Raw genomic sequence first — 24,130 nt, 5'->3', positions numbered from 1 at the left:
CATGCAGATACACAAGAACATGCACACAGATTGCAAAAACATACTCAAGCATTCACAAGTCAGAGTTTCAAAAAAACACACTAGTGGAGTTTTTCTTTTCTCTTTACACAACATGCTAGTCCTTCCCTGTATTTGCCTGGATTGAATTAGAAGGCGTATGTAGCTGGTTTGTGGGGTAGGGGCAAGAGCTATCTATCTATTTAGGAGACAGTCTAACGAATGTGACAGAGAATGTGTACTGAGTGCTTTGATTGAATTCAGGCAAATAATGACAACTGATGAGCAAAATTATCAAAAAAATTTAAGTGAACGAATATGTGCAATTTACCCAAACTCTTACCCCACCATCTCTCCCATTATCTTGCTGGAGAGGATGTAGTCACTTTTTTTTACACTTGGGCATTTTGAATCAGCGATTTTTTTAAATCAAAGAAAATGAAACTAAAAACAGTGTTCTCTTATATACGTCTATTAAAATATAACTATATATTCAATATTTAGGGTGGTTATAATAGCCGAGTATGTAAGCATTTTCTAGAAACTTTGACTACTGTTTCCTGACCTGCATTAGGTGGTGCCTAGCTTAAATGCAGTTTCTTTATCATATCTGAGCTTGTTAGCTCAGACCCAACATAATTTAGTGTAACTAATGAATGAATCTTGGTCACAGAAAAGAGTAGTTTCAAGGCCATCATAATCACTCTTTCCGTCACAGTCACACCAAAAGTCACAACAAAACACTTTCGCATCACAGAAACACAGTTCAGTAACTAGAAAGATTTCACATATTTAGTCCTCTAAAGCTGTATCTTTTTGTTTTCTTTCTAAGCTTATCCACATGATGGATTTCATACAGGCAGACTGTCTGTGGACTTAGAGCAGAGCAGAAGCGCTCCCATGGCGACGATGTTCATTAGTAATTCTCTGCTGGGCAAAAGAGTGATGAGTGTGAGGGGAAAACCTTCTCATCGTAACACAGCCACAACAAAGAAAAGTACCGGTGCTTTTGAATTTTTACATACTCTTCTGATGGCACCTGTATTATTCATGCTATATGGACTGTTTAGTTTTGAAAGGCTTAGTCAGATCAAGATGATGCAAGATGACAATTATAAGCTAGTTATGGTGTCTGTGCTTAATATTTTCATTTTGAATGTTACGGTCCTTACAAGAAGTAGCTGGAAAACCTAAAGAAAAAAATAACTTAAAATGTTTAAAGTACCACAGCCATTGGCAGCAATAATGTAATCAGGCTTGCAGCAAAGCAAGGATGTAAAAGCACCGGTATCATTCTTCAGTTTCGTGCGAGGCAGAAAGAGGCTCCCTGAAGGTCATATTTTACATTTCAGTGGAAAACATGGGCTCTTTGGGAACAGCTTGAAACGGGGAGATAAAAAGGACTACAGTTCCTTAAGTGTGAGCATTTAAACCCGATTAAGAGCAAGAGTGTTAGAGATCATATCTGGCAATGTAAAGATGATCACTCATCCACTGAGATGAAAGATCACCCACTTCTCCAATTTCACCACATGCTCCAAAGTTACCTCAAAAACCCCTTTATTGGCTCAAAAAGCTTCCCAGTGACTTTGAACTCCTGCCCTTTCAAAGATGACTACATTATCAAGCTTGCAAAAAAAAAAGTGTCATAATAATACTTCAGTTAAAAACACACAATTATTGCTTCAGATCTGTTTGGCACAACCACAAAAATAGCCGTTTTAAAAATATCCCCAACCCCATGCATGAGGATTATTTATAGCACCCTTGATGAAACAATAACACCACTCTGTCTAGCTAGATGAGGTGTGTGTTAAAGTACAGACCTTCTATTTGCCATGGGAGGGGCTAGTGTTTTTCAATATCAAGGGATCTGCACATGATAATAGATTAAATAAGGTCAACTATACTCAAGACGTTTTTGTTTTTGCTTTTCTAAGTTACGCTGTGTTAGCCAAAGAGGACGATCTCTTTGAAAGGATTACATTAGAGATAAATCTATTTTTATACATACAAAGGAACAAGACCTTGTGCTGAATTTTTACAGATTCTTAAGCTTGGAAAAAAAAATTGGGGCATCGCATGGCTTTATTTTAAACCCTCTGATCTTTGCAGAACAAGAGGGGAAAAGGTGTGCGGTGTATGGGTGGGGACTTAGGGAGGGGGCGAAGGAACAATGTATCTCACACAAACATAACTGTCAAATGACATCAAACGAAAACAAATTGAACACATGAATCTGATGATAAAAAGTCACAATTCAACATCTGGGGTACAACATGATAGACACGCCTGTACTTTTGAGTGCTTAAACACATTCACATCTCTTGTCCTGAAGTTGTGTACGGTGTTGCTTCAATGACGGTGCAGTTAAATGAAGTTCTTTTGACTCGAGAATCCCAGACAAAGCTGAAGTGAGACTGGCTCATTGCCCATCTCAAAAACTGAAAAGCTGCTTGCAACTAAAAAGTTAAAATGCAGATTCAAACAGTGATGCAGATTAATATTGAACACTGAGCATGAGTCTTTTATGATTAGATAGATTTGATTTTTGCCAAAGAATTGCTTTGCAAGTCAGTACCAAGAATGATGAACTAAGACTAACTATATTATTCCCTGAGTAATTGCTGTACAAATCTATGTTATTTATTGAATAAGGACCCTCTGCAATTTGAGTTATAATTACTTTTGAACGTATAAGTTGTGCATATCAGTTTCTATTTCTAAATCTTAAAAAACGACTGTACCAAATGCTTAAAAACACAAAAGATGCAAGCAATCACATTTGCACACATCACATGCAGTAATTCAAGGCATATTGGTTCACCTCTTGACCAAGGAAACATGCATCCATATTATTTAATTCCCCTAGCATTTCAATTCTCTCCATTGTCTGTATCCTTTTCAACTGTTAACATTGCACCCCTTCAAATACTTTCACTGACATTTTTGGATCTAACTCCTACTGTTTCATCCCCCGAAATACTGATTGCTGCTGTTGTGTCCACAGCTGACCGTACAAAGGCCTAATCAAGCTATTTTGGGTTAAGCAATTTGCAGGATAGCACAGTTAGACTGAACACTTGGCAAGCCCAGTGATATATGTAAGGAGCAGCTGAGAAAACAGGCCACGTTGAACTGCAGCTGGAATTGTTACTCAGCCATGTCCAGTCAACTCACAAAACAAAACCCACAGTCTGAAATGACCCTTCATACGCAGTCTACGCAAAGACCTACACCTGATGTACAGCAGAGAGCCAAGGACTATGGCAGGAAACAGTACTACACTGCTTGAGCAACAACAATAATCATTTAAAAAAAAAAAGACAAAAAAACTTTCCTATGGAACAGTAAGTGCAATGTGCTTTGTTTTTATATTGACTGAGAACAAATGATATATATTTTTTAAAAAAGAAATTAAATGTCACACTGAAAAGGTTTGCGGAATAGTGAAAGGAACAAATGTTCAGACAAAAAAAAAAAAGTAAACAGACTCAATAAATCAAACAAGCAATGAGATCTTTAAATTTCCATAATCACTTCCTCAGTCCCTAATTTGTGCTCTGACCATGCAAGCTCCAACATACTGCATATTTGGCTGACTTAATAGAGCAATTCTCAATGACTCTGAAAGGAATACTGTCTAATATTTCATCAGTTTTAGCCCATGTCAATTTCAAATATCATTTTTCCTGTAATTTATTGATTTCATTTACATATCAAGACTCACTTGTTAAATTAGCGTATTTGTGTTGTTGATGTTGCCATAGAGAACACACATGGGTCAAAGATTATGTTTGGCTGCATTGATTGGGTACAGTTTATTTTTCTTCCATTATTTAATTAGTTGCAGTTTTTACAGTGTATGCAGATTTTAGACTTAGTTAGATTTTTTTTTATTTCAATCAAACTGTGTTCAATTGTGTTTGTAAAGTCTGTGGTAGCTTTTGTTGCAACATAAAATAATTTAAACAAAAAATTCAAAATAGCGCCAACAAACTTGTATTATTTGGGCGACTTTAAGCTTGTAGTTTTAACTTATTGTTAACTTAAAAACTATTTATTATGATTATTATTATTGCCTCGTATAAAGTATGTTTTGTGTATATTTATGGTTTATTTCATTATATTTGCAAGTTTAAAAGATTTTAAGTTTGCCAAATTGTGGTTACACCATTTTCTTTCTTAAAAAGGGGGACAAATAGAAAAACAGCTTTAGAAGTATGATTTGGAAACGTTCTCCATAGTCAAAAAATGCACTGCTATATTTAACTAATTGAAGTGTATAAACATACATGCTGTGTGCTAGATGTTATGCCTTTACAGCCTGTGTTCTGTTTGTCTTGTTATATGAAAATCTTTTGATTATTTAATCTAATCACAGTCTTGTTTTTCCAACCACTCGGTGAACCCCTGAGACATGGAGCAGACGCTCTAGTGAGGCTTTGGCCTAACTGAGGGTCCAGAAACTAAGCAAGAATAGAAGAGCAGTCACTTTGATTAGCTTACAAGATGCTTTCCTGTTAAGCTGATGGGGCTGATTTATTAAAAAAAAAAAAAAAGAAAAACATAAATGTTCTGAATTTGTTAAGATAATGCATTACTGAGATAATTTGTATCAATTCAAAATTAATTTATACTATTGAAGGAAAGGTGTTCTTAAGTTCTCCTACACCTTTGAAAACACAGCCAAGAGATTTGACAACGTATGTCAGAGCTCTGAAAAAGCTGTGGGAAAGTCTTCTTGGGAGTCTCTAGAGTAGTAAGGGGGCGAGTGGTCCTTCTGTTTCTCAACTGTATTTTGTGTCTATTTATTTAGAAGAGGGGACGCAGTAACTTAGTGATGTTTTTCTTACATTTTCCTGGAATGGTAGAACAAATCAAAAGGTGAAAATGATCAAACTGACACAAACGTCAGCAGAAAATCTACAAAATCTCATACTTCCAAACATGACCAAACGAACAATGTCAAAATTTAACAAAAAAAAAACAAAAAACCTTTCAGTTTAGACTAGGATATTTACTACTGGGATTTCAGCTGAAGACGCTTGAAGACTTTTACATGGAATTGTTTAATTATTTGTATTTTACATGCCAGAAAAAAATAAAAGTTACAAATACGAGTCGACTAATTTTCATTGACTGTGAAAGTTTGAACATTATGACCAAATATACATTACATGAATGATGCAATGTATTCACACTAACCAAGGTGGGACCATCGACTCCTTTCCATGCTTTAACAAATTAAACATGCAGTGAATTCCTGTTATACCAGCACATTTTCTACATCCCTCCACTTAAAAACAGTACCAGTCTAAAGTATAACACTCACCTCTCACTGTATTAAATAAGGAGTGCCCAAATCTCAGGTCAACATGATATATAGTAGATCTTCTTTAAAGCAGATGCATGTTTTACATCCATTAACTGAATGCAAGCTAACTGCAAAAGTACTCTGTCTACAACAGCATCACTACATGCATTATTTTAGATCAGTGTATTGTGATGAAAAGAAAGATATACTTTCTAGAAAGTACAAAGGACACCAGGTTAAATCTGTTAAAATGAACTTTATTTCAAAACAATGGAATGATACTACATCTTATGTAAAACACCAAAATCAACAACAGGTAGCAGTGGAAAATGAATGTGTTGATCAGACTATAACTTTTCATTGGAATTTCCATACATTTTATTTTAAATAAGAGACCTCAAGGTGATGCTGCCAATATCACGGAAACTTCATGATACTGCACTTACTCTGGACCCTTGAACGCAATCTGCAAAACAAAGCACATACATATTCATTTTTGATTAGCTACAATTGTTTTTGTGGATAAAAAAAAAAATAGGCAGCTTAAGCATTTTAACTTTTCTGATATAACTAATATTAAAGTTTGATGCTGTGTTGATTTAGGTCCATGACACATTGATAAAGTTTAAACTATTTTCAAACAGACCCTCCAACAACAAATTTTAGAGGACAAGTTAAAAAATTATCTTAGCAGATCATAAAGCTTAACTTAAGTTTGCGATGGCACTCAATTTGTACCTCTTATTAATCAGGTAGAAATATTAATCTCTGAAATAGGCATCCCTAAAACTGTGATTTGCTTAAGGTCAAAAATTTTGCCATACAGCGCATTATATTCCAAGAGATAATAGCCACCAAGAGTAAAATATGTCTAACTTTTCATATATGTTCTACACCTATGCATTCTAAGGCTGTAAGGTACAAAAGCATGAAATGTCCCTACTAAAAGATGGCCAATCGCATGTGCAGAGAATATATGATCACAGTTCTGCTGATGGTGAAAGCCATCTTACCATCCGCTCTTTATGCTCTTATAACAAAATGAACTCTAATTAAGCTGCCATTACCTTTATCTTCCTACTCTCCTGCCTTTCTTCTAAATCTTAAGTTGTAACTAACAACAGATTTTCTTCCAAATAAAATGCTGACATACTACACCTTCACACTGCAAAGCTTTGACAGTTAAGCGATTTTACATATGCTTCAGTATGTAACATTAATAACAGTGATGAACTGATTGAATGTTCCATATACTGATGCTCAAAACAAGATGTAAATATCTGGCTATCTGGAACATATCAGATCCTAAAGGACCCATCACACAACATGGAAAGATACGTCTTAAATTACCACAAAAGGTGTGGAAAAAAAAGTGAGGGAAAAAAAAAAAAACACCAAATCATTTTAATTACTCACAAATCATGAATATCTAGAGTTCTTCATGCTCATGCATCTTTTGGGGCTTTTGGCAGACAGCAGGGGTGGTGAACTCCATTAGGTACTCACAGCGACTGGGCTCTGAGGTAGATGTCACAACAGTTTCGTTTCCACATGTTAACTTAACCTAAAACATAACAATACACACACACACATATTTTTAGTACTTTGTACAATAAGAAAAAATTATTTGTTGGATGAGCGACCGAGACTCACAGTGGTGGATCTGTTAGGGCCTTGCCAGCACCCTGTTCCATGTTCATACTTCATCACAGAGTAGATGTTATCCTCCGGCCCTGCCCATTTTCCCCATGTTCTACATTTGGGAAATAAATATATAAATTGATAAAATAATAAATAAATGAAGTAGGATGCCACTGTGCAGCAAAACTAAACTAAATAGGCAACCTGCAGAAAATTCTTACCCTAAATTAGTTTCTGATCCACCATATTTAGGTTTCTGGGATACTCTGTTAAACGGACAAAGCCTGTAGATGTACCTGTGAGAACAAATTAATTTAGTTCCTCAGTTGTGACACTACTACTAACAAATGTGCATTATTTTTTAAAAGTCAGAGTATGAACATACTCGCTAGTGGGCAGCTCATAACACTGGCTGTAGAGGTAAGAAAATTCTGCACTGGGTCCAAAGTCAAAGGAGATTTCCTTCTCAAGGTTCCTGCAAACAAAAACCAGGTTGAAATGTTTTATCTTTTAGTCATTACATTGCGACTGTGATCTATGGTCGTCTGCCATATCTGAAAGGCAGGCGTGTAAGTGGCAAGGAAGTCCAACCACATTCATGTCTGTAAACATACCTGATCTGATCATCCATCTCCCGTAGCGCTCTCTCCGCTTCATCAAACTCATCCCTGGCCTTCTGAGCAGCTGGGAATTGGACACATAGTAAGAATACACATTACCACACAGTCAAATCTGTCAAACAAGCAGAAGCGCAGTAATTGTCCAGCAAGCACAACTGGAGAATCAATGCACAGTCAGTATTGCTGAGGTATACACTGCAGTCAGTATACACAACGTGTATGCAAGTGTCAAGCTGGGCAGCTGCTGGTCACAGAAATGGATGAATAAAGAAACAAGGCAACAGTGACAAGAAGGCAGCCTGTTAAAGAGTCACACACACATATCTCATTTGTTCTTTTCACACTGTGGCCATGTCAAGTGAAGAGGCTGAAGATCAACTTGTTACCATAATTTAACTGGGACGAGCTCCAAATTGCACTTTAAAACAAACAAGTTTAAAAAAAAAAAAAAAAAAAGAAAAAAAAAAAGCTAAACATGCACAGACATCCATGCAGGTGGCATTCAGAACAAACAGGATTACACATACACAGACATGCTTTCAGATTGTACACACACTGTCAACACGGAAAGCACAAGTAGTTGCCATACTGGAGCATGCAGTTATTTAGCAATATTAAGGAGTGTTTATTCTTTTGAAAATATATTTGCATGGTTCTGCATAATGTACAGACTACCACACCCTTCTGCAGAGGTAATCTTTGTCCCCTAATGCAAGCATAGAGTGTGTATACAGTGCAACAGTTGGAAGTTGTTTTTTGTGTACAGTTGTTATTTTGTTTGCTCAGACATATTAAAACAGAGCAGGCGGCCTATCAATACAACTAATTCTTCAGGTTATTTCCAGCACAAAAGCCTTGATATGTAACTGTGTTCGTACCATCAATGAGGTTCTGAGTTTCTTGGTCATAGGGTGGCATGGTTCCCTCATCATCATCCTTCTTTTCTTGAGACTGAGTTGTGGGAGGCGGCTGAAATACAAGCACAGCTCAACATATTTCACTGAGATTAACTTGAGTTGAACATAAATTTCATGCTGAAAACTTACTTTATAGTCTCCCTCATCCCCATCATCATCATCTCCATATTCGACATCCTCGTCATCATCTTCCTCTGGGTTGTCATCATCAGGGTATGGCTCAGAGTCATTGTCAGACACTGTTTCCCTTGTTTCCTCTTGAGCTTCCACTGGTGTTGGAATGTCTGTAGTAGACTGCTGCCAAAAAACCCCCACAAATTTAGGGAAAAAAAACATGTTTTAATATTTAGTACAATGAGTTCTCTCTCAGTAATTAAAAAGGTTCTTACCTCAGAAACATATTTTTCTTTTATATTATTCCAAATCGACTCAAAGGCTACTGTATCCACTTTGTCCACTCCCCCTAACAGTGCCTGTAGAAATCAAAGACTAAATTCACATTTTGTTCAGCTTCTCAAAATGTGTAACAGCTTTGAACACCTTACTACTGAAAAACATGTGAACAGTGATGTTTTAGAAGAAAAACTGATTAAAGTTTTACCTGAGCCTCTGCTTCTGTGAATACACCATCTGAATCTGTGTCGAACTCAGAATGGGCCAAAAGCTCAGCAACTGAGACACTAAAACAAACAATACATTATTCTAGACTTACAGGGAAAAGATTGGTTCTTTTTTTCTTATTTCTACAAGCCAGTCAATCAAACCAAAGACAAAAAATACACAATATTGTTCACAGCAGTTATCAGTATAAAAAAAATAATAAATAAATAAATAAATCAGTGTAATCTGAGTTTTCTTTATGGGTCTGGTAAATTCTTAAGGTTGACACTCACAAGCCATCCGCGTCATCGTCCAGTTCAAGAAACACCTCAGCCATTTTAGCTTTGTCCTTCTCCATGCGAATGACAGCTTTTTGGTCTGGGACAAAAGAAAATTTAAAAAAAAAAAAAAAAAAAAGAAAAAAGTTATATTAAGTAATATTTCCAGTAACACAACATCTGCAGTACTGTACAGGAAAATCAAAGCTTTAGTTGAGAGGAATCAACTCATTGCATCACAGCTAAAGACCATACAGTCTGTAATGTGTTGCAATGCTCTTTATAGCCACGAGATGGCAATACACTTCAATGTTATTTTACCTTCCCAGGCCTTCAGATGAAGCTCTTTAGCTTCCTTCTCTGGCTGCTCTGCAGTCTCCTTAACTGTACGCAAAGCCTCCACCTTTGCTTCTAGGTCCTTCTTACTGCTCTGGTGTTCTGCAAGTTTGGCCTGTTGAATCGAAGTAAAAATCAATATTTAACTAAACTGTGTGTCTGTGCAGTACCTGAAAGCTTAATTGTATTTAACATATAGTCCAAAGGAAAAACAATCAAAGGCATGATATAAAATCAAGTGGTACCAATAGCCCTGCCGTAATGTGAAAACACATTTGCTGCTACTCTAAAATTTTTATTTCACACAAAGTGTTTTGTTGTCCAGCAAACATCTCTTTGAAAGTATGTCATATTCTGCACACATAAACTGCAAAGGTTACTTAATAATTCATACCTTCTTGTCTTCTAGACCTCTTTTGGCCTCGTGGATAAGTTGCTCTTTAAGTATAAAGCCCTCTCTTGCTATTTCTGCCATTTTCTCCAGAATCGCTCTCTCTTTGCGCCCCAACTCCCTGCAAAGCACACATTGCAAAAATCAGTTCAATCAGTTTTTTTACTTTTAACTCAATGTGCATGTAAGTACAAATATGAAAACTTGAAGAAGTTTTTAAAATGTATAGCCCAAACAAATCCTTACTTGCAGGTGTTCTGACAGGCAGCACCACTGTTGTACTCATCTGTAGTATCACAGCAGTCTACAAAGAAATAAACAGATGTCAAATATAATACTTGTAACACAATTACTGAAAAGAAAAACTATATGCCGATATAAATTCATACCACAGATTCCATCATTGATGCGGGAGGAAGGAATGAAAGCTGGGCGGAAACCTGCATTGGTGCAGTGGAAGCTGCCATTGGGACAAGCCGCAGTGCCTGAAAATGACAGTGCTTAAATATATATACCGTAGTAAAAAATAAAGCTGCATGCTGCTGTGTTACCGTGACAATATAATGACAGTACACCTAGTATGTGTATCAGAAACATCTGACATGGTTTAGTATGCAGCTAAAGGGAAAATGCACAGGATAGTAGTACTGGAATCATCAACGACCAAGATGCACCGACCTGGCTCATCCGATCCATCCTGGCAGTCACAGTAGTCATCATTTACTCTGTCAAACGGGATAGTGTGGGATCCATCCAGGCAAGTAAATGGTTTGCTCTCTTCATAAAATTGCCGTTCTGTTTAGGTTCAACAAAGGCATAGTGTTAACAACTCATCGGGTCCAAAACTACAGTGTGGTGGAAATCTCTCATTCTAGTTTTAATTAAATACTTACTGGATAAAGGGACACCGCGAGGACGCTGAACCTCCACGGCTGACGCTCCCACGCACAGCAACAGCAGCAAGGACTGACAGGACATCACCATGATAGAGTAGCACCACAAATACCTTCCAAGCATAAGAATTGCACAATTCAATTATAACAGCATATCACGACAGAGCGTTTACCTAATTAACGTACTGAAAATTAGAGCCATAGTTTTAAAAGGTGTCTTAGATAAGATGGTTAGCTCGGTGAGCTAAATGGATGCTAACTAGCAACTGTAGCAATCGGTTGAGCTAAAACAAAAACCATAATTACGCATGCAAATAGAAAAAAGACACATATTCTGAAAAATAAATCTAACAATACCTCTATAGTGAGAGTCTGATAAAGTTGCAAAGCCAATAAAAATCCGCAATTTATTTCCACTTTGAGATAACTAATGGCTAATCACTGACAATGGCATTGCTGGTTCCGGATCAACAAAGCGCATGCGCAGTGATGAATTTACGCCCTCCTCCTGCCTTGTTTCACTCTGATTGGACAATGTTTGCTCTAGTTATGGTGAATGGTGGAAAGCAAGAAGGGCCATTACTCTTGCCTGAAGTAAAGCATTATGGGTATGTTTTGGAAGATGCAGCCATCTCATGCTGCTCAGAGGAAAGCAAAGGTAGCCCTTCTATTTACCCGTTTAAAGTAATAAACAAATAATAAATGTCCAGCTAATAATTATTAGTTGCAACGTTGATAATTTTTTAATATATGGCCCAAACCACATCCTAACTAAACAATCAGCAAGCCAAGTTTATTATATATTGTAATATTTAAAGAGTCATATCTCAATTTTAAGTAAACTGTAGTGTCAAAACAGAATGTGTGAGTTGTAAGTACAAAACTGCTGTAAACTGAACCCAAAAGAGTTTTGCACAGAAGTTAATCAATATTCTAAGTAACTTGTGCTTTTGAGTTTCACAGCCATAAATTATGTTATTAATTTTGGTAGAATTGATTACATGTTCAGTCTTCAACCTGCCTTGACTAAACCATGAATACTATTGATGCAAACTGTACACTAAAAGTAAATATGACAGAAGTGTTGCTTTTAATATAAAAATCTTGCTTTATTTGTATTTTCAACACACTTTACAGTACTGAACAGTGAAATAAAAGAAAATATACTGATATACTATAGTTGTTTTATATATAGATGTTTGCTTATTAAATGCATTTATTCACAAAATGACAACTCAACTCTGTCAAGAGAAAAAAAACCTTCATAAAAATAATATAATAAAAAATAACTCGGACACATTTTACACATTACAGCAAGATCATTTACAAATATTACAATCATTTCACGTTTTTTCTCTCAAATAATCTTTCCTACTTGTGAAGAAACACACTAATTAAAGCCCAGAGAATCATTCTCTAAGGAGTCAGTCTGCAATAGCGTTACCTGACAGCAACACCAATGGGAACCAGCTAAGTAGGCCACCATGGGATGGATATTTAGGCTATCAGGCTAAATAGTGATTAAAGTTACTAAGAAACAGGTGGTGATAGTGCTGGAAATGGCAAAGTTAGATAAGGACACATTTATCTTGTTTGAATGTATAGCAAACTATATGATTTCATCAGCTTCCATTGGACTTGTTAAGTGAAACAAGTTTAATTTCACAAGCATATTTGATAGGGAATGTTTTGTTTGTTTGGTTACACCTAAAGGAAGAGATAATTGTTGTTATTTGGCCCAGTGGAACATAATCAGTGGGTGACTGTCAGTGACCAAACCAGCACAGACTACCTGAAACACACTGTCAGCCTCAAAACCTGATGAAATAAAGTGCTGGTACAAATCTATTTGATTTCAACAATAAGTGTGCACAATTAAAATTACAACAGAGTGAAGAAATATATATATTTAGAGAATGAAAAAGTGAAGATGTGGCTTACAGTGCCTCAGTGGTTCACTGAACAATTTTAAGTGGTTATTTTTCAATCGTCATGGTAAAATTCTAATTTACAATCCATTATTACATTATGTACAAGAGTGGTAATGATTATAGCTATATCATCAACACGTGATTCGTTTCCCAGACCATCCACCAGAATGATATAAAAATAAACTGTACACAAACTGTTGAAAGAAAACACTTCCCATGGTTTTCTTTTCATTATTTAAAAAGAATGGCAGCAATCAATCATTTGAATAATTTCCTTAATAAGAAACAATTGCTACAGTATCGTGTTTGTATGGCAATTAAATATTAATGTTTTTATAGCCTATGGCAGAACAAGAAGCCACAAAAACAAAGCAACATGTTTAAAGTAAAAGGCCAGTGCATATGGGAATCTCATTATTTAACTAACTGTGATAGTAATCCTCGATTCCCACTACCCCAGATGAAAAGCCTGTGTGGCGGCCTCGCAGCTCTGCTCCACTCATTGATGGAGCAGGTCAAACACACAAGCATCTGTTGCACCAAGCTGTGGTGTCCTCAGATAAGCTCAGTTACTGACCAGCAGAAACTTGTCCTTACCTTTAAAAAGAACCACACTTGTATTGGTTAATTTTTTTTTTTTACCCTGTGAAAAAACAAACACCTAAACAAATACTGACCCATATAATCGTGCTGATCAAATCCTGAACAATGTTCAGTAAGATGTGGTGATGCCAGTGAGCGAACAATAACACATGACAACATCTCTACATCCTGCTGTCTCTCACTGTTTCTGACTTAACCTTCACTGATTTCAAATCCTGCATAATGTCAAACCAGATTTCTTGTTTTCATGTGCCCATAGCCAGTAGCCATAAGACACCATCATAATAAAAAATAAAAAAATAAAAACAATACTAAAAAAAAAGAAAAACAACAAAAAAAAAAACCACATTCTTTATGTTGGTCTAAGCACAGCAGTAACATAACAAGTAACTGTTTCCCCTTCCCTTCCAGATGCAAAGCTGGATACATTGTGTCTAGACACACTTATACTCACAGAAATAATCATACAGACATAATATAAATATACTAGGATATCTATCATATATCTTATAAATCTACATATTGGCAGGTATGCATCCTGCATCAGACATTAAGGCAAAAAAACCATCAAACATAGCAAGGATGATTAGGGACTGCCAGCCCTCCATTTGGCCAAGTCGCACTTCTTTCCCTGACATTCTGCCTCCCTGATTTCCTTGTTCATCCATATTCCTCAAAATCACTTCATCCACTGAAGTTTCTCATCATTGACTTTGGTGAGAATTGTTGCGTATGAGGAGACAAAAACACGCAGTGCAAGTGGGTGTGAGACAACAAATGAAAATTTGTTCAACTTATAAGATAAGTCTGTATCTCTTCAACTTATTCAGCAACTTCTAAATATATAAAATAGGCTAATCATATGCTTCAAAGCATCACATGGCTTATTCTCAGAAAGTTAAGAAAAAAGTCATTCTAATAAAAAAATAAAATAAAACAGAAGCTGGAAATAGTCCCCTGGTGGTTGTGGCGGTGTTTGTGATTGCTCTGCATCTAGAGTTTTAAATTCTAATATTACCAGAAGAGCAACAAAGGAAGACTTACAGCCAAAAACATATCACCACAGAAACTGTACGTGTGAATTGCACACCACACTACCATGAACAGTATAGAGAGATCTTTAACAAGAGACAATCAAAAATGTTAACAAAATTTGACTCTCCTGTCCCACAATGCATTGCTTCACAACAGCTCCATTCAGGAAGCTGGTGTTTCAGAAAGGCACAGAGCCATTTTGCACCAGTAGCGCTCTCCTTGTAAAGGGAAAAGGGATTTGGGACCTGGTTGTCCCTTCATCGCAGCATCTTCCTTTCCTTTCCTTTCGATTATATCGCCTCTTCTCCTCCAACTCTGTGGATTTTCTTATTTTTCTTTCCGACAGAAATGGAAAAATTCACTTGGACATTGAGCTTCTCTGAGGAGAAAAGTTTCTATTGAGATCCTAACAGACATGAATTACTAATACTGACTGAACACTAGTTAATACATCAATAAGGGATGGCTTTTTCCAAAGAGATTCATTACTGATCAATGTCCCTGGTGTAAATGCACACATACAAACAAACAGTCAAGTGTGTGTGTGTGTTTGTGTGTGTGTGTGTCTTTTGTGTTTTTGTGTGTGTTTGTGCATTTTAAAAAAGACAAAAATATTGCATGGCCGCTGTATGCGTGAACACACATTGGATTTTTGCATTCTACATGACTTGCTCCTGCTTTTATTTTTGTGTTTTTATGTGTCACTTCATGTGTGTTTATTTATGTGCATTCTGGCCACCCGAGTGCTACGCTTTTTTCAGTTTCCCATCATAATTCTCTCCTAAATTCTTCCGTCTTAAGTTCACTGTGAAATCAGTCAAAGGACTTGCCACCTCTCCAAATCTACAGTTGCTGTGTATTTAGCTTCTCTTTAAGCGATTTTAATTTATTCCCTTTTTGAAAAATATATTTAAAGGTCTGTATTGTCATTGCAGTCTTATTTGTTCTTGGTTTGGCCATTGAAAGAATGAAAAAGAATGTGTGCAAGTGAGAAGGGAGATACAGGAGCAGAACTCATGTATCTTCAGCTTGTGAAGAAGAATCTTCCTCTTCCTCTACAGGACTTGTGTCGGAAAGTCTTTCCTTTTCAGACCCCTCACCCAACTGAGTTTTCATCTCTTCTTCCACTTCTTCCTCCTCCATAGCCACCTCATCCTCTTCTTCTATTATGTCCTCGTTTTCCTCGTCTGCCATTATAGCTTCCTCCTCCTCCTTTTTACCCTCCTCGTCCATGTGACTGCAGTCCTTTGCCGCATGATTTGGCCTAGGTTTGTCACTCATGTCTCCCTGTTCACTCTGTGAGCTCTCTTCCAGGGTGAGCTCGAACTGAAACTTGTCGATGCATGCATTTAGATCCTTGTCCTGGCCCACAGGTGGTGGTGAAGGGCTTTGTGGGATGGTGCTCTGGTACCAGTCCCTGTTGTCCTCTAGAGTGTCCAGGATTTCCTGGGCATCAGGATGCACGAGGTCTCCCCATGTCTCCCATAGCGGGTGGACAATGTAATCGATAAAGCCCACCTGCATTCAGAAAAAAAAGGAAGCTATGTATGCCATAAGCAAGCACAGCAGTGTTACTTTATTCCCTGTAAATCAGCATTAAAAATGTAGGAGGATGACTGCTGTGTTCAGAGCTAAAAGATCACCCACTGCACTGCAGTTATCACACCACATACAGTCTTACCAGTTATCAAGCTGTGTTCAGAGTCATATCAATTTATGTGTGTGTGCGTGGTTTTCATTGTTGATCATTCACCTGACTTTTTTCCACAGATGCAGTGTGCTTATCGCACATGGGACTGATCTCCATCCCTCGCTCCCTCTCCTTGTCTCCTTGCCTGAAAAACTCCTCCATGATTCTCTCCGTCCATTGTCGATACACAGCCAGAGGCTTTGTAGGATTGCTCAGGTCAGCACAGTGCACCATGTTCCTCAACACCTGGTCAAAGTCACATTTTACACTCTTTAAAATACATGCAAAGTCACTTAAACTGTTCATGGCCCTGAATTCAATGTGCATTGAGATCTACTGTTTTCTTGGTTGTGTTGTTCTCACATTCAGATGTAAGGAGAAAAAAGCACCTGCTAAATGACTAGAGAATTTAACGCAATTATAATCTACTGTGTTTTAAATTACCAAAGCTTTGAACTCTGATGATCCCATGGTTTATTTTTGCATTAAAATCTGTATATCCCTTCTTTGTCTATACAATTATTTAAATGGTGAGATTTATGTTTAAAAAGCTAAAAAAAAAAAAAACCTACTTCAAATGGTTTGCTTATACGTTTTTAAAGTAGTCACCATGAAAAGGTAGCGATTTAATAAAATAAATAAACGGGCAACCTGCTCTATAAACCAAATCCTTTTTATGATAGTCAAAATTTTCTGTTTGTTTATTTTTTCTTTTTTTTTTGTTGTTTTTTTGCTTTATCCTGCAGTGAGCATATGACTCACAGGTAACATTATGGCTTGCACTCCCAATTTTGCAGAATTTTGAAACATTTTCAGTATAATATGTATTAGTTCAAGATCGTAGTATTTATAGATGGAAGATTTTTACCCTTTTCTCCCTGTTAATGACGCATCCTTGATTATTGGTGGACTGAATTGTCCACCAAAATCTTGAGGAAATGCAGGCTACTTTGCAATATGACTCTAATAATCCTTAATATAACCAGTCTAAAGAAAAGTACTTGTTTATTGTACAAGGAAATACTCTTCATTCATAAGTTGCTACTAACTATTGTATGTTTTTACTTTCAGTCCTTTACAAAATATTCTTGAAATGCATAATTGTTACAGAACAATCTGGTAAATACCCTTGTTTTAAACTGACCTTTAGATGCTAACATTGCTTTCCTTTTATTTATTTTTTTTTTTTACAACATTTAACCTTCTGCTATAGAGGTTGTCAGAAAACTTTCCTGTCCTTCTTTACAGATAGAAACATGTTCCTCTTACAACCATCCACATTAAATTCCAAGTTTTTTCTTTGGGTGCCACATGGATGGGCAAGCTTTATTGTAAAATACATCTCTGTGTACCTTGCAGTACTAAGTCGATAATTTTACAAAATTTCTGCAGCTAGTTTCACATTACTTCTTACAAATTCTGCTAATCTTTTAGTTTTTCTTTATTTATATAGGAAGTCTAACAAAGTGCCAAGTAGCACTGCTCAATCGTCAGCAATCACATAAGACATCATTATATTCATGGATCACAAACAAGTAATACACATCTTCCATGCAGGATAATATGCAAAATAATTACTTATTATAAAAACAAGTGAATTTTAAAGAAAAGGTGCGTCATCCAGTAGAACCTCATGAGAAGCTTTAAAATGACAACTGTATCTTATTCATCATCACTCCTACTCTGACAGACCAAACTTTAACCACAACCTGTCTGTGCTTTTGTGGTGCTCTGAATAACCTGAATGTGTCTTCTCAGTAATACTTTTTCAGACCCAGGACAGAAACATCTGCAGAGTAGTCATTATTGATTGAATTTACTTGTAAATGGCTTGAAAATCTCACCTGTATTCGATCTGTGTAGTGGTCCAGCAACAGCACTCCAGAACTTGTCACTTTCTTGGTTTCCACCATAGTCTTGAGGTCTGCCAACAAACTCATGTGTTTGGACATATCTGTGGCCAAAACCTGGAAACATATCAGAAGAAAAGACAGAAGAAATTAAAACAAGCAAGGAAGCTCATCTAAAGAATTAGTACGTTGTCAAACACCCACCATATCAATAACAAGCTTCCTGAGGCTCTGCCTCTGCCTTTTGCTGAGGTTCTGGAAGATGTCACAGTTGTCCTCATGAAGCAGCTTGAAGCCAACAGCCAGGTGATGGTTCTCCAGCACAGACTCATCATTATACATCAGGGCTAATTCTGAGTCTGGGCAAAGCAGCAGAAAACAAAGATCAGGCAAAAACACATGTCGTAAATGCACCATCACCACATTGGTACTGCTATCTCCTTTCAAAATAACTGCAAATACTAACTTTAAATGCTAATTACTTGGCCAACTTCCATTGCATTGCCAGAAGTATTTGCTCATTTGCCTTTAGATTCATACAAACTTAACTGACACCACAATCTTAATCCAAAAGGTTTAATATAATGTCGGCCCACCCTTTGAAGCTAGAATAACTTCAAATTTTCTGAGAAAACGTTCTTCAAGGTTTGGGAGTGTATTTATGGGAATTTTTTAACCATTCTACCAAAAGCACATTCGTAAGCTCACACTGTGATGTTGAATGAGAAGACCTGGTTCACAGTCTTCACTTTTTCACCATTCTCACAATGGTGTTCTATCCTGTTCTTACACACCAAACTCACTCATCCATGTCTTTATGGACCTTGCTTTGGGTCCTGGTGTGAAGTCATGTTGGAACAGAAAGGAACCATTCCCAAACTGATTCCATAAAGTTAGGAACATGTAATGTCCATTATCTTGTAATATACTGAAGCATTCAGAGTTCTTTCCACTGGAACTAAGAGCCCAAGCCCAACTATTGAAGAACAACCCTACACCATAATCCCCTCTCCATCAAACTTCACACTTGGCACAATGCAGTCAAACAGGCACCGTTGTCCTGGCAACTGCCAAACCCAGATTGGTCAGTCAGATTGCCAGATGGAGAAGCATGATTTGTCACTCCAAAGAATATGTTTACTGCTCCAGATTCAGGTGGTGGCAGGTTTCACACTACTGCATCTGATGCTTTGCATTACACTTGCTGATGTATGGCTCAGATGCAGGAGCTCAGCGATGGAAACCCAACCACGAAGCTGTCCAGGTTCTGTGGAGAAGTTAGTCTGAAGACCATATGAAGTTTGGTGATATGTAGTGATTGAAAGTTGGCCACTTCTGTGTACTATGTACCTCAGCATTCACTGACCCCACTCGTGATAGTCATTTCCCATGGCTATCCCTTCATGGCTGAATTTCTGTTGTTCTCAGATGCTTCGGCTTTGCTATAATACTGCTGACAGTTGACTGTGGAATATTTAATATAAAGGTAATTTCACGACTGGGTTTAAAGTGCAGGTAGCCTCCTAACACGGAATCACAGTGGAATTTGCTGTACTCCTGAGAGCGGCCCATTCTTTCAAATATGTTTTTAGAAGAAGTGTGCATGCCTAGATGCTTGATTTTATACACCTGTGGCCTTGGAAGTGATCAAAAACACCTAAATTCTATTATTTGGATGGATGACAGAATACTTTTGACAATATATTATATCAATACAGAAAAGGATAACTAGAGCAGTGTTTTTCTGGTTTAGTAGAAAAAAAACTTGGCTGTATTTTGGCTTGTATTTTGTCATTCTAAATGTTTCCTTTCTGATAAGTTACAGCAATTTTTAATTGCACAGTGAATCACTATCATCTATAATTACATGAATATTCAAATCATCAATGTAGAAAAACAAAGTTGTAGCCATAATTGTTGATCTCTGTCAGCACACCATGCATCAGCAGTATTCATTAACTGTTTTTTTCCTTTGTTTCACATTTTAATTAATCTATAGCAGCTTATGTGTGATTCATTTGGACTCACTGGTGTTTATGAGGAATTGGTTGGATACTCCTGGATGGTCTACATCATGGATGGCAGCTGCAAACAATGCAGCTAAAATCTCTAGATCAGTGAACACAGCCTGTCAGAGAGAAATAAAAGAGGAAAATAGTTATTGTTGTTGTACAGATGTTGGGTTTTTGGCATTAATGGGCTAATGGAGATGCGTACATCTAGAGCTGGCGTAGATAGCAGTACATGGGTGGACTGGGTGACATCAGCAGCGTGGAGGCTGTTGTGATAGGCCACATTGGCATGATAGTGGTCCTCCAGGGTCATCACATAGGTGACAAATGTATCCACAGGGATCCGGAAAGTTTTCAAAAGATCTCTCTCCTGCAGGATTAACAGACCAGAAGTGTTATATTTACACTCCAGCCTTACTGGTAATTCATGAGAAAGACCTCAAACTGAAATTATTTATTTATTTGAGAAAGACAGAAATGATAACACTTTTGACAACCTTTTAAGTAACGTATTTCACTGGGTGGTTTTTATCCTTCCTGCACTACATTTAGCTTCTTTTGCAAATGTAGAGATAGTGAAATTGCACTATTAAGAATAAGTTGTGGGAAGATCTGTTTGAAGGACAGTCATTTTTATTGCCCAAACCTAAGAGTTGGTCTAAATCTAATAAAAGAGCAAGTGAATGTAAACATAAACAGTCCAGCGGAGCAAATGTTCTGCACAGCCAAAGCTGTAAAACTAGTGGTTTTGAACAATAGATGAACCCTGGACTTCTGGTTGGTTGTCATAGGCAGTGTTTAACTCAGTTTAAGAACTAACCTAAATGATGATTGATAAAACTTAGCAAAGATGGAACCTGAGTGCAGGACGTGTTTTTTTAAAAGTTGTTTTGAAGCACTGCCTTTATGGCAGTTTCTTTAAATTCAGCGAGCTTGCACTCTCACATGTACTAAATCCATGCCCTTCAATACCCAAAGAGATAAAGTCTCGTCCAAAAAAATCAATAAACAACGTTTCATAATAATTTCATTCAATGCCTCGAGACAGTGTTCAACACTGAAATGTTGTAAGTTACTGTGTAGATTATTGTTTCAATCCAGTCTTTCTTTGTCTCACCTGGAAGATGGCAAACATGATGCAGCTCAGAGGTCGATTATTAGAGAACTCTGCCACACGAAAGATATTAAGGCCCCACTTGTTTAAGTCGTTCAGTTCCTGAAAATCCAATAGATATTATAAAACATAAGTACAATAGGTTGCAGTTTTCTCCCCCACTTTAATGGCAGTCTTAACAATGCATGGTCCAACAGTTGTGTATCCTTAATATTCAATCAAGATTAGAGTTTAATGTCATGACACTTTCAACATGTGTTAAGGCTTCATGATAAGTTATTTTTTTCTACTCCCTGCTGGTGTAGAAACATTTTTCTGTGTCATGTAACGTTTGATAATAATCTAATAAAAAATTCTTTCTCTTACTCAAAGGTATCTATATTATAAATTGAGCATGTTTAATGTGTGACAGCATATCAGTGTTGGAAACCATGTATAGCTTTTATCACTGTCATCTGCTTTGTGGGTTAAAATGCAATGACTTGGATCTTTTTTCCGTTGAATCACCCTTGCTAACGCATCCTCGTGTTCAGTCTTCACGCCAAATCGAGGCAAGGTAGAGTTGGATAGGCTGGAACTGTGCGTGAGCTTCTTTACACCGCTGATGTGACACATGGGCTTCTCCCTCTCCCTTAAAGTCGGGGATGGGATCTCCACCTCATTCTGCTTATCTGGAAGGATCAAAAGTCAGGGGTTAGGTACTTCACCTGAGGTCTGAGTAAGTTCAAATTAAATGAATGGCAGGTTTGCCTCACCGAGAAAGGTAGTGGAGATGTATTCTGACACTTGGTTCCCTGAGCGACTCATCTCTGACAAATGGGACAGCTCCCTGTTTAACATCCTTTTGAACTGAGGAGAGGACAGAGAGAGACTAAAGTGAGTCATATGACTAGTAGTTACCATGTTCAAAACATAAGGGATTACTAATGAATCCAGACGTATAGTCTTGAAAATTGGTAACCCTCCAGAATTACTGCTATTGTGTTTCAGAGTCCATATGCAGCGATTCACACCAAGAAACTTTCCTATGACTCAAATTTGGGTGGATAAATTCTCACCATCATCTACTAAAGGGTAATAAAATCAGTTATGAATCATCCCTCCTCCTTTTCCTAGAAGGGAACAGACTGTTCAATAACCCAACTCAGTTTGCTTGCATTGATGTGTCGCAGTAATGTCCTATTGTATGATTTGTTTCCATGTGCAGTGTCAGCCATAAATTATAGTAGTCTGCAGGTCTCAGACACAAATGTGAATAAATGAATACATCATCCTCATGGACAAAAATAGTCTTGAATGTTCTCTCAGCATTTATGTTATTTCATTCCTTTATTTATCTATGTCAACAAACATGATGTCGGAAGCTTTAACGTTTCGCTGTCAGACAAGGCACAATGTGGTTCGGACAGACCCCTCAGTCTGTGTCCTACTGACTGATCTTTCACACATAACAATCTCCATAGCAACCAGAGCAGTTTCCGTAGCAACTGCCTCCTCACAGTCAGTCCTTCAGCTAGATGTGAGAGTGGTGGCTGTTTTGGTGACAATCTGAGGGAGTCGGCAGGTGTCTCTGACCTTTATCAAGGTCAGCCCTCCCCTTCCCTTCCTCTCCTCGACACTACATCTCTACGTGCCTATATGTGTTTCTTCCTCCCTCATAAGGTAAACAAAATGCTTCATTGCCACCATTCAGCCCCTCACCCCCACCCCACCTCACAATTATTATTGTGTCTCAAGCTCCACTTTGTATACCTGGTATTTCATATGCACCATGTTGCACTACCATCTTTGAATTTCTTTGTAACACCTTTCTCTACTTTTCTCATTTTTACTGTCCAACCCTGTGCTTGTTATCGACAAATAGGTGGCCTAACAGCAAATCTTTAAAACCAGTAAGGGAGAATCAGTCATCAGAGGTCTGGAAACATATAGCCCAGTGGCACACTTTAGGCAGAAGGCTCAGACCAACCACCCCCTGTCCCCAACACCACCACCACCTACTCTCATTCTTTCCTTCCCTAATGCTGTAACGCTGAGTCATAGCTGCCAACCAACACTTCTACAGTGCCAGTCCGAGCCCCAGGACAAACAACACTCTTGCTCTGACACTGACTAATGAAGCAAACATGCAAACACTGTAAAGACATGACTATGAGTGCACATGCTTACACACCTGCATTTGTAACAGACCCAGGAGGGGTGTATCTGTCCTAACTCTCACTGGTGAACAAAAAGCAAACAGATATATATATATATATATATGTACATGCATTGTAAATGTAACCGGAGTCTTGATTGTAATCTGTTGGAGAATTAAGTTCGTAAATGTCAATCTAATAAAACAGTAGAAATGCAAAGCAAGTATTTGTTCAGGCACTGCAGAGGCTGGATATAACATATATGCAAATCTAACATACACTTCTAGCTCATTAAATACATTCTTATGGATGTAGATGCCACAAATGAAAGCAGATATGAGACTCAGACTCAGTCCTGAGGCCATAAACAAGACTGTCACTGACAAAACACCTGGCTTAAGTTTGTGTTGAAACTAGCCTTGAGGCATCTGGAGAGAGGGAGAGGGAGACGAGGGATGTGGGACACAGGTGTGGAGGATAGAAATTGACTTTATGTGACACTGCAACATACCTACCATAAAGGTGGCTGTACTATTTCACCAAGTCCCAAACCCCCTTTATATTTGAAGCAGTTGAAACAGTGCAGTGTTTTGTCATCAGACAGAGGATAGACCAGGTAAAGTGTATGTGTGTGTGTGTTTGTGGGTCAGACTGATGTCTGTTTGTTTACATTTGTCATGTAATGTAGAAACACAAAGCAGTAGCAATGACCCCTTTTCATTTATCATGTCTTTTCTCATGATCAGAATGACATGATCTAAGGTCTG

General features: G+C 37.5%; 2 protein-coding genes across 4 annotated transcripts in view; both read right to left on the bottom strand.

The window, feature by feature from the left end:
* Positions 1–5,633: 5,633 nt before the first annotated feature.
* prkcsh (PRKCSH beta subunit of glucosidase II) lies at positions 5,634–11,463 on the bottom strand. Of its 2 annotated transcripts, none has more exons than XM_079252881.1 (18): positions 11,348–11,463; positions 10,991–11,103; positions 10,776–10,892; positions 10,487–10,582; positions 10,344–10,401; positions 10,101–10,218; positions 9,692–9,821; positions 9,386–9,470; positions 9,094–9,172; positions 8,882–8,965; positions 8,622–8,789; positions 8,454–8,544; positions 7,570–7,639; positions 7,341–7,430; positions 7,177–7,251; positions 6,968–7,067; positions 6,731–6,878; positions 5,634–5,780 (listed from the first exon to the last, which is right to left on the bottom strand). In XM_079252881.1, the coding sequence occupies exons 2-17, from the start codon at positions 11,079–11,081 to the stop codon at positions 6,744–6,746; spliced, it is 1,587 nt and encodes a 528-aa protein (XP_079109007.1). In that variant the 5' UTR covers positions 11,082–11,103; positions 11,348–11,463; the 3' UTR covers positions 5,634–5,780; positions 6,731–6,743. The 2 variants fall into 2 exon arrangements, with proteins under 2 accessions (XP_079109007.1, XP_079109008.1); XM_079252882.1 differs by having other exon boundaries at positions 8,622–8,786.
* Positions 11,464–15,573: 4,110 nt separating this feature from the next.
* pde4a (phosphodiesterase 4A, cAMP-specific) overlaps positions 15,574–24,130 on the bottom strand; it is a gene marked incomplete at both ends in the record, with an annotated part of 42,557 nt that continues 34,000 nt past the window's right edge. For both annotated transcript variants that reach the window (XM_079252329.1, XM_079252330.1), the window contains 9 exons: positions 15,574–16,077; positions 16,313–16,495; positions 18,094–18,216; positions 18,304–18,458; positions 20,128–20,227; positions 20,317–20,481; positions 21,229–21,327; positions 21,733–21,896; positions 21,981–22,074. In XM_079252329.1, the coding sequence (XP_079108455.1) occupies positions 15,574–16,077; positions 16,313–16,495; positions 18,094–18,216; positions 18,304–18,458; positions 20,128–20,227; positions 20,317–20,481; positions 21,229–21,327; positions 21,733–21,896; positions 21,981–22,074 (1,587 nt within the window). The remainder of the gene's footprint in view (positions 16,078–16,312; positions 16,496–18,093; positions 18,217–18,303; positions 18,459–20,127; positions 20,228–20,316; positions 20,482–21,228; positions 21,328–21,732; positions 21,897–21,980; positions 22,075–24,130) is intronic.

This window comes from Telmatherina bonti (genome assembly GCF_933228915.1).
Source record: "Telmatherina bonti genome assembly, chromosome: 14".
In the NCBI taxonomy this organism is placed as follows: Eukaryota; Metazoa; Chordata; class Actinopteri; order Atheriniformes; family Telmatherinidae; genus Telmatherina; species Telmatherina bonti.
This window is presented reverse-complemented; position numbering and strand designations above follow the sequence as displayed.

What these genes read in the sequence shown, in the direction of transcription:
- prkcsh (XM_079252881.1), bottom strand. Translation starts at nt 11,081, where the DNA reads ATGGTGATGTCCTGTCAGTCCTTGCTGCTGTTGCTGTGCGTGGGAGCG. An exon ending in GAGGTCTAGAAGACAAGAAG is followed by an intron (nt 9,822 to 10,100) that starts GTATGAATTATT and finishes TCGATTCAACAG; the next exon opens with GCCAAACTTGCAGAACACCA. An exon ending in TCACAGAAGCAGAGGCTCAG is followed by an intron (nt 8,966 to 9,093) that starts GTAAAACTTTAA and finishes TGATTTCTACAG; the next exon opens with GCACTGTTAGGGGGAGTGGA.